Below are 17,864 nucleotides of genomic sequence, written 5' to 3' on the forward strand. Positions count from 1 at the left end.
CGATCAACAGTTCTGGCTGTACAGAATTAAAATTGATTGAGGCCCTTTGTCACCCCGGCAGAAGCTAATAATTACATCATTACTAAAATGTAGCCAAGAGCCAAAACTCTTTGACTTCTCTTGGTTTAAGACAAAATAAAATGAAATCAAGTTAAGGTCTTCAATTTGAATAATTCCTTGGAGAAGTCTACTCCTGTGTTTATCTACCATTGGTGGGACATCCGCTCTGGACTAAGGACTATCCTAGGTGCTTTGCATTATCTCATTCATCTTAGCCTCCCCACATCCGTGGAGGTCTGTTGGTGCCAACCCCATAGATGATAGAGGATAGATGAGGAAGTATGGGGATGAAGCAACCCAACCCAGGAGCACAGGGCCAGGACCAAAATTCAAATCCAGGCCTGTCTCACTCCAAAGCTTCCATCCTCATCAGTGAACAACTACACTGTGGAACAAAGACCTTCTAGATGGGTAGAGGAAACACCTTTCACAGATACATGTTCAAACACTTGGAAAACAAAATATTCTTGGAAACCATTTCTTAACTTTTACTATGAAGAGTTTTCTGGGGGACACCTGGGTGGCCCAGAAATTGAGCATCTGCCATGGGCTCAGGATGTGATCCCGGGGTCCTGGGATCGAGTCCCACATCGGGCTCGCCCCAGGGAGCCTGCTTCTCCCTCTCTGTCTCTCTGGGTCTCTCATGAATAAATATATAAAATCTTAAAAAAAAAAGAGAGAGAGAGAGAGAGTTTTCTGAACGCTACATAAAACTGGTGTGTATCCAGAGTCTGAGAGGATATTCCTTTTGCATTCTTGCTCTTCCATCCCTTCCTGGCCCACAGCATGTTACCAACAACATGCCAGGGACAGAGAGGAATAAAGGAGATAAAGAGTCATTAACCACACTAAGGATCCTTAAGACCAGCTGTGACGTCATTTATCTCCACCTTCCAAGGAGGCTGACCCATGGCCTAGCATGGACAAGTGACAAATACTATCAATTACGTCTGTGAGGATCATGGCAAATGTCACAGAGAAAGATTTGAGCTAAACATTACATTAACTCAAGCTAATGTCCCCCCTCCTTGCAAGGACAGCCAACATGAGGTGAGGTTAGGACGGTCAGGTCCATGGTTGGATGGAGCAGTAGGCACAAATTAGATGATAGAGCGTCAAGGGAAGCTCTTCCGGACAGATGACAAGACTCAAGCTAGCGGTAGCTCCCAACTCTGGAATGAACTTGTGTTCTTGGCTACACTGTGACCACCTACTAGACTCTGAAGGGTGGTCAGAATCAGTGTGCAGGACGCTCCCTGCAGGCCAGCTCTCAGGGAGGGATTGGAAAGAAACTCGACTCCGACTTTCTCCCGGCGTGCCCCTGTGGCGTCTACCCTTATCACAAAAGAAGCAATCCTAAACTAAGTTACACAAAGTAGTCATTGGATTCAATTTTCCTCTCCTTCCTCATCTCCCTGATTTTTTTTTTTCCTTTATGGCAATCACATGATTGCCAGGAGAGGAAGATACTCCCACTGCCCCCAAACTTCACAATGGTGGTGGAGGCCCATGGAATCTCCCTTAAATAAGGTCCTACGTCATGGGGGGATAATTTAGCAGGATTAGAGGCCAAGTGTTCCTTTTACTCACTTTGTTCCCTCCTCTGCCTCACCTCTGTCCCTAAGGGAGCTGCATGGGTTCTCCAAATTTCAGTGTTAGAACAACTGAAGATGGGCTCTTGCTCCCATGTCTTCTCTCATCTTGTACCATTTGTCAATAAAAGAAGAGTTCATGGCTGCTTATTATATGTATTCCACCCTTATGAACAGTCTACTACTAAAAATATGCAATGATTTTTATGGGACATTTGGAAATCTGAACACTGATTCTATAATAATATTAAGGAAATATTAAATTTCTATTTAGGAGTAGGAATGATGTTGTGATCATATGAGGTTTTCTAAAGAATGTGTAGCTTTTATATCTATATAAGAAAATATTAGGATCCCTGGGTGGCTCACCGGTTGAGTGTCTGCCTTCTGCCCAGGGTGTGATCCTGGAGTTCCGGGATCGAGTCCCACGTCAGGCTCCCTGGATGGTGCCTGCTTCTCCCTCTGCCTGTGTCTCTGCCTCTCTCGGTGTGTCTCTCCTGAATAAATGAATAAAATCTTTTAAAAAGAAAGAAAGAAAATATTTACAGGTTGGATGACATGATGTCTGGGATTTGTTTCAAAGTAACATGGGAGGGGTTGAAACAAGATTGTCCTTGAGCTCCTTATTGTTGAAGCTGGTTGATGGGTTTACTGTGCTAGGTTTATTTTCATTTTTCAGTGGGTTGTTTTTTTTTGTTTGTTTCTGCGTATGTTAGAACTTTTTGATAATAAAAAGTTTTTTAAAAAAAGAATCAGGAAAAAAATTAAAAAATTAAAAAATAAAAAAAGAATCAGGGACACTTGGGTGACTCAGCGGTTGAGCACCTGCCTTTGGCCCAGGGCGTGATCCCTGGAGTCCCGGGACTGAGTCCCAAATCGAGCTCCCTGCAGGGAGCCTGCTTCTCCCTCTGCCTGTGTCTCTGCCCCTATCTCTGTGTCTCTCATGAATAAATAAATAGAATCTTTAAAAATAAAGAATAAAAAGAATCAAATTTATTATTTATTAAAAATATTTATTATTTATTAAAAATAAATATTTATTTATTATTTATTAAAAAAATAAAAAACAAAATATAATTGGTGTTACTTCAAATTCACACTAGAAAATCATTTTTTCTAAGAATATTTTAAAAATATGTGCGATTTTCTCTTAACTATAGAGAACAAACTGAGGGTTGAAGGAGGGAGGAGGTGAGTGGGGGATGGGTTAAATGGGGTATGAGCATTAAGGAAGACACTCGTTGGGATGAGCGCTGGGTGGTGTATGCAAGTGATGAATCACTAAATTCTAATCCTGAAACCAATATTATGTTGTATGTTAACTAACTAAAATTTAGATAAAAATCCGAAAAATAAATAAATAAATAAATAAATAGATAAAAATCCGAGACAAAATTATTAATTAATTAATTATGTGCAATTTTCCCAATTGGATGTTAAACAGAATAGGAAGATCTTAATCTGCACATAAAACACTGCCCGTACGTATATATTTACATGTGTGCATGCAAACGGAATAAGAAACTACATAACACGTAAATTATAATTCCCCTGGCTGGCAACAATACATATTATTATTCTCTATTCATTGTTACTTTCTATTTTTCAAACTTTCTGAAAAGAAAAGATGTTTATAATTTTATGAGGATATTTTTATGAGCTAATGAAATAATGTTAGGAGAAAAATAGCTACAGAACTGTGTATGAAACCCAAGTATATAATGTGTGTGAATCCTGTGTGTGTGTATGTGTGTGTTTATCTAAAATAAATAGCATCCGATTGTGAATGGTGATTATCTGTGGATGGCAGCTTCACTGGTCATTTTTATTTTTGTGTGACTCCATGTATTTTCTTCAGTTAATAAGTGTAAAGTAATCAGAAAAAAATGCAAGATTGAAAAATTTATGAGTTAGATTTATTGTACTTTTTTATTGTATTTTTTTTGAAGACTTTATTTATTTATTCATGAGAGACACAGAGAGAGAGAGAGAGAGAGAGAGAGAGAGGAACAGACACAGGCAAAGGGAGAAGCAGGCTCCATGCAGGGAGCCTGACATGGGACTCAATCCCAGGTCTCCAGGATCATGCCTTGGGCTGAAGGCAGCACTAAACTGCTGAGCCACCTGGGCTGCCCATTATTGTACTTTTTAAAAAGATTTATTTATTTATTGTAGAGAGAGACAGTGCATGTGAGCAGTGGGGAGAGGTAAGGCTGGGGAGAGAGAGAGAAGGAAAGAAGCAGATTCCCTGCTGAGGGTGGAGCCTGACAGGGCAGGGCCCTGGATCTCACAACCCTGAGGTCATGACCTGAACCAAAACAAAGAGTTGGACGCTTAACCAACTGAGCCACCCGGGCGCCCCCCTGTACTTCCTTATAAGTAAAGGACTATCTCTATAGGCCAATGTAACGTACAAGGACGGGAAACCATACGTTATATATAGCTTATATTTTATATATGTGTGTATATACTACAACTATATGTAACGAATATGTCACTACAGATAACTATATATTAAATTTATATAATAACCACATAATATCTGTAAGTTCAAGAGAATTTTAAATCCTCACTGCAAGTATATATTGAGCTTTTAGACAACGTCGATATAGAATCCTGTGCGCAGCCACCGTTGTGTAGCAGCGCTCCCCCATAGACAGCCCTTCAATACTCATGTGCTCTTCTCTATCCAACTCCAGGTATATCTATGCCAATACCAGTTTTCGGGCTACAGGATGATTCCAAGGTCTTTAAGGAAGGGAGCTGCCTACTTGCCGACGATAACTTTGTCCTGATCGGCTCTTTCGTGTCGTTCTTCATTCCCTTAACCATCATGGTGATCACCTACTTTCTAACCATCAAGTCGCTCCAGAAAGAAGCTACCTTGTGTGTGAGTGATCCTGGCACACGGGCCAAGCTAGCATCTTTCAGCTTCCTCCCTCAGAGCTCCCTGTCTTCGGAAAAGCTCTTCCAACGATCAATCCACAGGGAGCCAGGGTCCTACGGCAGGAGGACTATGCAGTCCATCAGCAACGAGCAGAAAGCTTGCAAGGTGCTGGGCATTGTCTTCTTCCTGTTTGTGGTGATGTGGTGCCCATTCTTCATCACGAACATAATGGCCGTCATCTGCAAAGAGTCCTGCAACGAGGATATCATTGGAGCCCTGCTCAACGTGTTTGTCTGGATCGGTTACCTCTCCTCGGCGGTCAACCCACTAGTATACACACTGTTCAACAAGACCTACAGGTCGGCCTTCTCCCGGTATATTCAGTGTCAGTACAAGGAAAATAAAAAACCATTGCAGTTAATTTTAGTGAACACTATACCGGCCTTGGCCTACAAATCTAGTCAACTCCAAATGGGACAAAAAAAGAATTCAAAGAAAGATGCCAAGAGCACAGATAATGACTACAGCATGGTTGCTCTAGGAAAACAGCATTCAGAAGACGCTCCTACAGACAGTATTAACACAGTGAATGAAAAGGTTAGCTGTGTGTGATAGACCAGTTGCCATAGCAACGACAGAGGGCACACTGGGCAAATTTTCACCTATCTGGGGAAAAAAAAAAAAAAAGAAAATAGGGAGACTGGAAAAAAAAAAAAAGCCAGTCTAGTAGAACCAACAATAATATTTATATGCCTCATTTTATTCTGTCAATGGAAGAAAAGAAAAAAAAAAAAAAGCAGGGTTAAATGACACAAAACGTGCACTTCAAAAATGTCCTGACAGCATTTCGGCTGTGAGCTTTACAATACTTGTTTTTAATATTGTAAATGATAGGTCTTTAAAAAAATTAGCTTTTATTGTATAATTATAATGAGGCCACAAATAATTCTAAATTACCTTCTATTTCAAGTGGAAACCTTGCTACCATGTTGTTAATTGATGGCATGAGTTGGTTGCCTACTGCTGTAAATAACAATCGCTAGACGTAGTGAAAACTGGTTGACTACAATGACCTCTTAAAGAAAAATCCTCTTTGAAACTTACTATGCTATATATTTTGAACAACAATAAAAAAAAAAGACACTAAGGACAGTGTTACGAAATCGTATTGCTAAGAGCATTAAACGAAATACTTGACGACTTTTTCATCCCTGCTTTTTCATAGATGTCGTTTGGAAATACCCAGCAAAGTTGCTGGCATTTGCTGCGCTTCGAGTTAATTCTTCTCAGAAGTGAAAACGTTTCAAAGTGTCATTTAATTATTTAATCACTACTGCTGCTTTCTCTTCTACTACTTGTGCTTTATGCTCAATCTCCAGCGTGGTCTTGTTTAGTGTTTGTTCCTACTAGGTAAACTATCAAAAAGGATAATTTAACATTGCCAAATACGTTTCTGGAAACTGCTTCTCCTCAACAGCACCATAGCGGTGTTTGGTAACTCGCTCCCTGATGACTGCACCGTGCATGCCCCCCTTTGAGCAGTAAGCAGTATTGATGTCACTGTGTCAAGATTGAGGAATAAACTCAGGTTTTTGGCTACTGACAGCGGTAGAGTCTTGGGATGTCTCTGTAAGAATGCACGTGGCTTTCCTGTGGGCACCTGTCAGGTAAATTGATGCTCTCAGATCAATCAATCTATATTCTCTACTAAAACTGTTCAGTTTTGGTCTCACAATCATCCACTGGGTGTATACTATCTGTGAAGAAATGTCCTAGGTACCAAGGATCTAAAAATAATTGCAGCAAGCTCCCTGCCTTTGAAGAAAATGGCCTATTTGGAGTGGTCCTTGTCAAAAATATTAATCAGCAGACATTTTGAGAATTGGTTCTCAACTGTTTTCTTCTTACCTGGTTCAGAAAAAAAAGGCTTGTTTGGACTCGGAGGGCGGTTTTCTCCGTAGGTTTCCCTATTGGTTGCCAAGGAATACAGACCAAAGGAGCAAGGCGGGGAATACTACAGGAGGCCAAAATTTGCAATTAGTCTAGAAATACACACCTCAGCCTGGACCCAACCTATCACTACCAAAATTTTAAGGAAAATTTTTGTTTCACTTCCCTAAACACTAATTATTACTCACTGACCCTGGACTCCCTAATTAAAAAAAAATTTTTTTAAAGCAGTAATATAATGTTTCATAGAAAAGTTTGCTAAAGAGAGAAAGATTAACAGCAGTTAGTTCGCCTTGATATCACTCTAGATTAACCTCACTGAAACAGATGTTAGATGAGATGCGATTACAATACTGAAGCATTTCCATTAAATGAAAAACTTTTTTTGAAAAAAAAAAAAAAAGAAAAACTTTTTTTGCTCTAAGCCACTTGAAAAAAAATTTTTGCTCTAAGCCACTTGAAAAATATTACAGCTTTGAAAACTGAAGAAGGTGGGCCAGGCCACTGCGTAATTTGGAAATGCATTGAGTCTCTCCAACAGTGCCCTTCTGGACACACGGGAAGGTCTGTATTTCAAAGCTCGGAATTACTGTAAGCCACTTCTATCCAGGCTGTATTCGAACTGACCCACTTTAATGATCGTACGAACAGATAAAAATGCACATGATTCCAAAGCTCTGCTCCCATGTATTTGCCATAGTTTATAACTGCCCAGCTCATTAAGTATCAGAGAAATGATCACAGATTTTTACCCCCGGATACTCAATCTTGACCAGAATGAACATAAATACTGCCTGACAGACGTCTTTTGACTACAGATATATTACAAATGTGTGTGCTTTTTCTCTCCACGGGTATCTATCGAGTGTATATAGACAAACATGTATCTGTGTATATGTACAGACACGCTCTCATGCACTTTATTCGATATTTATATATTTATATGGAGAAAAAGCAAGAGTCGTTGAGGCAAACACTCAGTATATAGATATACACATGTTTGCATGTCTGTATCCCGTCAACTACAATGTGAATCCATGTTCTAAATGTGTCTCTGACCTTCCACTGCTGTCAAAGCGGATTAAGATGTAACAGAAGCATCGGCTCTTTAAATAAACTGGAAGTTCACCTCAATTTTGTGGCAAGACTTTCACCCCATTCTGTGAGGGTGGTGAAAACAGTGGTCCTTATATATAGTTGAGTGACCCTGAATGAAATGGTACCTTTGGACCCCCTTTCTCAGTCTGGGGACTTTCTGACCACTGAGGCTTTTAAAAATACACCCCTCACCCCCAGTGACACGCAGTGCGTGAAGGATCTGTGGATCTGTGGTCAAAGGACTCACTCCTGATCCACAGTGCTCTTAAAATACAATGAGCGACAGGACCCTACTTTACGTTGAATGGTAGATTCTTCTATATTTAAAGAAAGGAATTAAATGCCATACAGTTAGGGGGAAACACTCAGTTGAGACAATACTCCATCCACTTGGCCGCAGCGCCACCTCATGGTCAAATCCAACGAAGAGCTGCTGTAGCCAAATCCAACCAAGTTCCTGCCCTGCTTTCCGCAGAGGGTGCTTCTCCCATTTGTGCACCAAGGAAACATATTTATAAAGTGTTAAATTATTCTGTGCCATATATCAGAAATGCAGTGACGGTTATTCTGTGTAATGGTTTTCATCGAGGTGATTCTAAAAGACTTCAAGAAAGAATGAATGAGTATAAATAAAGTCTCCTCAAAAATCAATGCAGTTTGAATGAGTATAAATAAAGTCTCCTCAAAAATCAAATGGTTCCTCGAAAATCAATAGTTTCGGCCACTAAAGGGAGTCACCCAAAGCTTCCACTCCTCCGACTGGGAGCTTATGTGTCACCGAGGTGTTTTAAGAGTACGAGGCCTGTGCTTCTGAAGGTCAATGACTGAGCTAGGATCTACCTGGTTGAGTCTGATTTATGCTGGTGATCCAGTTGGCGGTTACCTGCAGCAGACAGATGCTCTCCACGTTTGGTCACTGTATCTGGTTCCCCAGAGCCTAGAAACATGGAGAAAAAAAAAAAAGAAAGAAACATGGAGAGCCAGCGCTGCACCCCCAACACATGCACACAGGCACTGGTGGGTATGTATGTCCAGGTGCACCCCCAAGACATGGACAGGTGCATTCACACAGACGTCACACCCATCTTCACAGGAGATAATTAAAATAAACCAAGAAAACACACGGTATCCTTGAATAAACTGAAAAGCTGCCCTGAGTCATCCTTCCATATCTAAATGTAGGAAAAGTTTGGGAAACAGGGACAGTAGGTATCTCTTCCAGGGGTTTATAGCTCCATGTATGGGCTACCTACCACGTGCCAGAATTAAGCCAGTTGCTTTGCTTGCTCTACCTATGGAATCTTCACAACCATCCTATAAGTAGCTATTATTATTTCTTAGTTTTCATAGGTAAAGAAACTGAGATTCAGAACAGTTAGTAACATGTTCAAGGTCACAGAGCTAGGGGGAAAAAAAAAGTGGCAAGTTCCAGCCTGGATCATCTGACTCTGAAGCATAAATTCTTGCCCCGACCCAGCGTGGCACAGGAGAACAAACACAGAATTCAGAACCAAAAGATGCAAATTCGCATTTCAGCTTTGCCCCACACTGGTTATATAACCGGGGACAAATCATTTAATAGCCCTGGGCCTCAATTTCGTTGTCTCTAAAAATGGAGCTTCTAGTACCTGTCCAGGCTAACTGACTGTCATTTAAATGAGGTCATGGCTGTGGCCGAGCATGATAACCTGTAAAGCACTTTGTAAATGTCATAACTGTATTGTTATTGGAAAGAAAAAACCCAAAGCCGGTACATATTATTAGCCACCAGGGCAAATTCCAGATAAAACTGTGGGATGGTCAATATTATTATTCAGCAGCTTCTACTATCCTTCTTGTAAACATTCTCATTTTTAAAAACTTTTAGCTTCTGCTCTGTCCTCACCATGATGCAGACTTCCCTTCACGAAATATTCCTTTTTTCTCGCTTACATCAAACCTTACCCATTCTGTGACCCATTCCATCACGTTGCTCATCTCTGCTAGAGCACTAATAAGTCGTTCAAGCTGACAAACCGTTGCCTATCACTGAGGTCCCTTTAGCTGTCCGCATTGATCATAACCCAAAAGGTAAAAGCGTTAGAGCCAGGAAGACAAGTGAGAAAGAAATTTAGGGACAAGAAGTATTCTCCTGGCATCACCCAAATGACTCACAGAAAAACAAGTACCTTCAGAAACGTCATAATGTGTATAAAGTTTTCTAACTTAACATTAAATTTTAACCCACAATCATAATGATGATTTTGAAGAAAGCATCTGTGATTTTTAAGATTTCACTCTGAAACTGCGAACAAACAACTAAGCTTATCTCAAGTTCTATATTCACTAGACATTTGCCCCCATTGAATATGCAGTAAGACAAAACTTGGTTAATTTTTTATTATTTTTGCAGGTGGTTTGCAAAATCAAATGGTTCCTTGCTTTCCCTTAATGACATACACCCCAATCTTAGCTCTGTTCTTCCCTTTTGATATTTAATAACGGTATGCTCACCTGAGCCAACACATTACGGGAAGTTTTCACACCCGACTGGAACCTCAGGATTTGATATGACCCTATTGCCCCGGAAGACTGAGGCAGGACACCTAGGTCCAATCTGTTGCTACTGTCTGACCCCGGACAAATCAATGCCCTTTTTCTTCAACTGTGTAATAGGGGACTACAGTCAGTGATCTTTTCAAAGGGTCTCTTCTAGGTCTATGCTTATCTCCAGTCAAGGCTTTGATGAACCAAGACACAGCTTCATGAACAAAGAATATTCCGGAACAATTTTCACATTCTCTTAAATTCCTCAGATGTATTGCAAATACATGACAGCTGTAACTTTTATATGGGAGTATCATAAGAAAAATTAAATTAAATTAATAATTAAATTATGGATCCAAGGACTTTCTAAGATATGAGATCAAGAGTCAGATATCAACACAAATGACTGCTATGGTGGCATTTTTCTCACCATCGGCCTCATTTCCACACAATTTCTAGCTGGTACAAGATATCTGGTTGTTCTTTTAAACAGCCCCCAGCCTTCCTAAAGAGCAAATGCTATCACTAGTCAAGTTCAACTTCTTTGGAGGGTTAAAATTTAAAAGCTCAAAAAAGATTGAGATACCACGGTGCAGCAAAGATCTCTTTTTTAAAAAACAGCTAGATTTTTGTTGAAAGTGAGCCAAGGTCATTTGATTTTTTATTTATAATTAAGATTAAAACATTTTCAAAGGTGTTTATTCTAGCTTCTAGAGAGCAGCACAATTTGTGCTTCCTGTCCTACATTTATTTCAGATATTGAAGGGAAATAATATGCCATTATTCAGATGATCTTGTCTTAGTTGGGGTGACCCCAAGTACAGAGCCAAGACAAAAACCTGAGTGCAGATCATGTATGTGGAGTGTGATCCCAAGTAGCAGATAAGGTTAGGGAAGAGGTAAAGTCTCTTTAGGGGTATGGCATCAAGGATACCACAGACAATGAAGAATCAATTCCATTAGCGGCAGTAGCAGATGACTTGGAACTCTACTACAGCTGGCACGAAAATCAAAGGTGGGCCACAAGCAACTGGTTGAGAGCTTGCATGAATATTTTACCTCATTGGTCGTTAACCACAACCTCAAAAATCAATATGCATCCTCAAAAGAAAGTGGTGTTATTATGATTAGTAACAATATTTAAGTGAACACACATTCGTATTGTACAATCATGTCTAAACCTATTACTGAGACCCTATGACCAGCAAACACATTTCCTATAGAATGAAACTTGATCATTCCTTTCAGCTTTGCTAAGAAGGTTCTGGATAGCCATTATCATTACCACAGGAGCTGCAGAAAACCTAGAGAAGCTCTCTAACATCCTAATACACAAATGACAAGTTCTCTGTATGAGTTCTACTTATGCAGCCTAAGTAATAATTCTGAACTACTGAAATATATGGAACAAAAAGAAACATACTCAATAAATTTAAAAGCTAGAGGAGCTAAGACATCATCTGATGCAGGCTTCTCATTTAGCAGAAAGGGTGATCAAGAGCCAGGGAAATTAGAGAAATTATTCAAGGCCACCTGGCCAAGCAGCGTCAGAGCCAGTAATAGGATCCAAGCCTCACATCTTCCAAACTCTTACTTTTCTCCTTTTATATGAAAAAAAGGATCCAAGAAGGGCCCATTGGTCTATAGTTTATAATGGCTTATTTATTCATATAACCAAAAATGTATTAAAGCAGGTTGAAATATCAGTGCTGAAAACTCATTTATTCTCCCCACATGTTTGTTAGTAAGGGTCTACGATGTGTATCTTTTTTTTTTAAGATTTATTTACTTATTTATTTATTTATTCATTCATTCATGATAGACATAGAGAAAGAGAAAGGCAGAGACACAGGCAGAGGGAGAAGCAGGCTCCCTGCGGGGAGCCCCACGCGGGACTCAATCCTGGGACTCCAGGATCGCGCCCTGGGCCAAAGACAGACGCTAAACCCCTAAGTCACCCAGGGATCCCCTACGATATATATCTTATACCTCAGGCACCGATGGAGTGTAGGAAGTCTCGAGATGAAATTACTCCCTAAAAAAAAATAATAAAAATAGCATTTTTGGTGGAGAATTATCCTGTCCTCTCTACAAAAATCATGTTTGCTTTGCTGAGCCCACTAGCTTTGTCACAAATCGACCTAATTAACATGTGGACAACTTAATACATGTACCCAAAAATAACACTTCTTAAAGAGAATGCATCTTAAAGATACCCTCAAGGCAATGCCTCCACTCTCTGACTGATGTTTCTGTGGCTGTAGACCCTAAGCAGATTCATGTAGGCCACTGGCAAAAGTGTTAAAAATAATGAATTTGGAAGTTAGTTTTAAAGAGGGAAAAAATTAAAATTAGATCTAATGTTTAGGATCCCTATCTCCAGGCTCCACTGTCAATGTTCTATATTCTACAGGACACAGGTTCACATGGGGTATATAAAGAATAGCCAAATTATGGGAATTGAGTCAACAGAGATAAGCAAGCCAAGAATTGTCTTAAAAGGAAAAAATTTCAAAAAAAAGCAAATTCAAAACTAATTTGCCCAGCATATATATATATATATATATATATATTTAATAATTTGTCTGTCTGATATACTGAAAATGAGAAATATCTATAAGTATTTAATTTCTAAAAATGAGATCGCGGGTCTTTTTCTGAATTAGCAGGAAATAGGAAATGTTAGTTATTCATGAGTGATTATGAGTATGACAAATTTAATTCAACTAAACATATTCAAGACTGAAGAACAAGAAGAGTGATTTGCATGAAAATGTCACGCTATTCTCAGCCTTCAGTTCACCAGAGAACTTGCCTTTGATAAATTCGTCCCTGTACTTGTCTACAGAATGTGGAAGCTCTGACTCACATTTGCTCCTCCATCTGTCCACCCGATAGGCCTGACCAACTAGCACCACTCAAAAAGAATACATCTTGTCAACCTTAGAATTATGATAGCCATGATGCAAATACCATGTTATCTCAATTTATGTTAAGCACAATAAATAAAACTTTGAAACTACAGGTACATTTATGTAACATTCTGCTTTACAAGATTTGCTTAATGAATTTGAATTTGAAATGCAAATTGGAGGGACGCCTGGGGGCTCAGTTGGTTAAGCATCTGACTCTTGGTTTCCACTCAGGTCATGATCTCAGGGTCATGAGATGGAGCCCGGACTTGGGCTCTGCAAGGAGTCCATTAAAGGTTCTCCCCTTTCCCTCTTCCTCTACTCCTCCCCCTTACACCCCCATTCACACACTCTCTCTAAAAATAAACAAATTAATCTTTAAAAAAAAAAGAAATACAAATTTGAATTTGCCAGTAAATTTGAAAGACAAGTTATTTCCCCTTGGAGAAGAATATTTTTTTTATTTGAATTCAGTATTAACTTGTGTTGCTACCTGTCCTACTTGCTTCTAAGAATTCAGGCAAAGTACACCTACCTCCTTGTAGGAAGATGATACTGTGTATATAAACATAGATTACAATGCTTTGATATTTTTTTGAAGTAGTGAAATTAAACCCAGAACTGTCCAATCTACCTTCTTTACAGTAAGAAGTAAAGCAGAAGGAAGAATATAAGGAAGACACTGACACTACTATTTATTGAAGGACTATTTTGTACTAAGGGACTTCACATGTGAACACATTAATATGACTATCTGCAGGTCACCGTAGCCAGCGAGCAAACTGTGTCTCAAAGGGAAATTTGTCCAATTTGCCTAAACTAAGGAACAGAACCAGAATTCAAGTTCAGATCTCTATGACCGTTAAGCTTTTACTGTTTCCTATTTCCACTGTGGCAAAGATCAGAAAACATTGTCTATAAAGAGTCAAGTAGTATATATTTTAGGTCTTGTGAACCACAGGGTCTGTCGCAACCATTCAGCTCTACTGTGGTAGCATGAAAGCTGACAGAGACAACAACCAAATGAGAAGATGTGGCTGTCTCCCATTAAAACGTATTTACAAAAACAGATAGCAGGCCAGAGTTGGTCCTTGGGTAACAGCTAGCCATTTGGGGTCTATGCTGTCCAGCATCAGCAATAATCACAACAGACACGACAACTATAACATTCTAGCATCACAGTTGTGATGTTCAAAATTCATTTGAACCCTCCGTTGAATGCTAATGATCATGTTCCATCCTTTAACATATCATTTCATTTAATCCTTAAAGTATCAACACTACAGTCTGTATATAAGGAAACTAAAGATTAAGGGACTTGTCCAAACTCTTACATGGTGAATGGTGGAGCTAGATTTTGGATCAACAGCCATATTCTCAGCCACTTGTTTGGTTTCCTCCTACCCTAGAAGTATGAGAGCACATCTCCAATATGCCTGCATCATGTCCCAGACCTCCCAGGCTAAGTTAAATCAAAGAAAGAAGCTCAACAGAACTCTAACCTTATTTAAGCGACAGCTCCTCCTAAATGTCCTAACATACAATGCCGAGTAGATTAGACATTGCTAAATAAACATAATTTTAACCTGTAAGTATAGTTCATCATCAATATGATTATTCTTACCTAAAGGATCTTCCCTGATCTTATGAGATACAATCACCATACACCGATTGCTATCTCTTCTCATGGCTCACCTTCATGCCCAGAAATTGTATCCAACATTAAGTTCCTCCTAATGAAAGCTAAAAGAATAAACCCTATGTCCTTCATACCAGTAGAATTATGCTCAAAAATAAATTTCTGATATTACCTTCCTACTTCTTGCATGAATGAATGAAAGAAAGAATATGAACTGAGAAAAAATGCTATTTAAAATGAGCACTAGGCATACTGGTTAGTTGAAAAATCTCAAGTTCCTTCAGAGAACCTAGTTTATTGTCAGTAGACCCATAGGAATGAGTAAGCAGCAATCACAAATGTCAAAAAGACCTCACAGAAGCCCAGAAAGAAAAGCCCAGGTTCACACCAATTCTAGGGCCTGAGGTTACACAAGCACTAGTTCTTCTACTCAATCATCCATGGGACCCAGCTACTCTCTCTCTCAGCCTGTTCCTCTCTGTGCCTCTTTCACTCTTCTTGTGTCTACCACTTGGTTTCCTTCTAACTTCCCTTTACTTTTTTTTTTGGTAGTTTTATGGTTTTATTAACACAAATAGGACACACACATAAGCTGTCAATTCATTTTCTTCGTTATGCAGTCTGGCATTGGGATTGGTGACTCTGGTGGCCAATTGGGCTGCTCTTTCCACAATGGCTTTGCAGTTCTTGGAGGATACATTGTGAGCAATCTCTGCACCATAAGATTTGTTGCACATCAGTAGCACTTCAAGCTCCTAGATATTGTGGAGTGGGAACTTCCAGAAGCCCCTGGGCAGCATGTGCTTTGTTTTCTTGTTGCTCCCATAACCAATGCTGGGCGTCAAGATCGGGCCCTTGAATCTTTTGCGTACCATACCTATTGTCAATGCCTGGTTCCCGCCAGTTGTGCTTAATTTTGACATATCGGTCTGACTGGTGCCAGATGAATTTCTTGGTCCTCTTTTTAATGATCTTGGGCTCCACCAGAGGTCTGAGGGCTGCCATGATGCCCAGCAATAGATGGCTGCCCCCTCTGCAGGCAGCGCCAAGGAAGAGACTAGCTTCCCTTTACTTGTAACACCCTCCCTCTTGGTCCACTATGATCTCTCCCTACTGCATGGACTTCCATCTTCTACACATGCCACTAGTTACTTGATCTTAGCTATACTGTTCCGATTTCTAAAAGATGGTGATCCAATTGGCCCAGATCCTCCCTATTTAGGCAGAGACTTTGTCCTGAGCCCCCCTTCTAGTCCACTACCGTAGTATGGCCAGATGCTCTTCCCAATCCAATCAGCTGTATGGACTGGCACAGAATGCATACTCCAACTCCCACTAGATCCCTGGACAGAAGAATTTTCCCACAAGGGGTTAAGAAATGTCCAGCACTGTGTCTCATCAGCACCTTATATGAGAAGGTAAGGAATCTATTGACTTACGAGTCTAATAAGGAAAGCCATCTCTTTCAGATAGCGCTCCCATTTCTCACCTTACATTTTTTTCCCTGGTAATACAACTACTTCCAATTTCCTATCTGTTACCTAGCTGGTCTAGAAAACAGAACAGTCACATTTTAAAGAATGTTATCAAAAAGCGAGCCAGCCAATTTTCTTTTACGGGGCAATCTGCAAAACAGTCATTGCTAAATAATACAGAAGCTTACATATGAAATCCAGGAAATACAATGGGCAGGAGATGAACCAAACGCGGTGATGCTTTTCCAATACTTGCCCTGGAAACTGTGATTTGATGACCTCTACAAGCAGCACTGTGTGCTATGATTAAAATAGCCATGTTACAATCTAAAGAAAATTAGACAAATCAGAAGGAAAAATCTACAAAGCCTCAGTTGAGGAGAAAATCATTTAGCAGCTGAGTCGGAAACATTTATGTTATTGGGCAGAGTCCTCCAAACATCTGACCCGTGATGTTATGAAGACATACGTAGGAGAAGAAAGGCACAGACTGGCAAGAGTAGCCTGCAGCCCTCAGTAGGATGTTCAGTCTATACCCGTGAGCAGAGAAGAGCATGGATTTAATTATCTGTAAACCAGAACTCTCAGAAGAAACGAGGGAATTAACTACAGGATGTTAATAAAAATAAGCTAATGAAATATATTCCCCTGCAATGCTGCAAGAGTTATTTGAATTATTCCATATTCCTTAGACTCACAATAACAAGAAGTTACATCAGAGAGCTTGGAGGCTTTATATTAGTGAATATGCACCAATTCAAAGTTCATGGTTAGGCCATTATGGGAGGTTGTATTTTAGGTCTAATGGCATAAGATTTAGGAAAATGTTAGAAAGGCCGTGGGCTTCGGAGTTACGTAGACATTACTTTGGATTCTGTTTCTACTCTTTACTGGCTGTTTGAGATAATACTTAATGTCTGTGAGTCTCATCTGTTAAATGGGGATGATAATACCTTGTGGAGGGATAAGAATGAGAGATGGATCTTTGAACAGCACTGGACCTATTCTAGATGATGACCATTAACATTACTAGCTAGAGAGGAGAGACGCAACCCTCCTTGTTAAGAGGACCTGCCTGTCTCCTACACAAAGGAAGACAAAAATGAAGGCAAAGGGACATCTAGAGCTAACAAGTCACGGGCAAAAATCACACACAAGATCTGGCAAGTGTCTCGATCTAATCTGTCCCTGTCTTGTTCTTTCCCTTGGTGTTTATATGATAAGGTGAGTTATCAAGGGAAAAAAGCAATCGACTATTGTTAGGCGCTCTTTTACTAGAATGGATTTAAAAGAAGTCACCTCCTTTCCCTACTTCCACCTGTCTCTAAAAGTCTGAAAGCTCCTTCCCATGAGGGGGCCGGGAAGATGACCACCAAGGTCATGTCTCTCAGAAGCATGGAAGATGGAACTCATGCTTTAAACTGCAGGTGGGGGTGATGGCCTGCATCACGGTTTCCCTGAGCCTTGGAAAAGTACAGGTTGAGTGTTTCTACAAGTGAGCAAGATCTGCCCTCTACCCCATCCAGGACCCTGGGACTTAGTAAGGTTTCTCTCAGGCTACCGGTGAATGGCGGAGAACAGAAAAGCAGATGCTCTGGCAAAAGAGCTCCAGGCCTGGTGCAGGCACGGAGGGCATAAGCTTCCCACCCTCCCTCCTCAGCACAGCCATAGCCATGAGCATCTCCAAGTTTCTGGACTATGACCTTTGGATTCTTACAAAGTAAA

At 40.1% G+C, this 17,864-nt stretch overlaps 1 protein-coding gene and 1 pseudogene across 1 annotated transcript in view; one reads left to right on the top strand and one right to left on the bottom strand.

Moving 5' to 3' along the window:
* The window catches only part of HTR2A (5-hydroxytryptamine receptor 2A), a 57,337-nt gene extending 52,112 nt beyond the window's left edge, over nucleotides 1–5,225 (top strand). Inside the window, exon 3 of the mRNA XM_055336002.1 lies at nucleotides 4,352–5,225. Coding sequence (XP_055191977.1) covers nucleotides 4,352–5,151 — 800 coding nt within the window. The 3' untranslated portion in view covers nucleotides 5,152–5,225. The remainder of the gene's footprint in view (nucleotides 1–4,351) is intronic.
* A 9,993-nt stretch (nucleotides 5,226–15,218) lies between these two features.
* On the bottom strand, nucleotides 15,219–15,669 carry LOC129516331 (60S ribosomal protein L32-like; annotated as a pseudogene).
* Between the last annotated feature and the right edge of the window lie 2,195 nt (nucleotides 15,670–17,864).

Source organism: Nyctereutes procyonoides, unplaced genomic scaffold (assembly GCF_905146905.1).
Source record: "Nyctereutes procyonoides isolate TBG_1078 unplaced genomic scaffold, NYPRO_anot_genome, whole genome shotgun sequence".
Taxonomy (NCBI): Eukaryota; Metazoa; Chordata; class Mammalia; order Carnivora; family Canidae; genus Nyctereutes; species Nyctereutes procyonoides.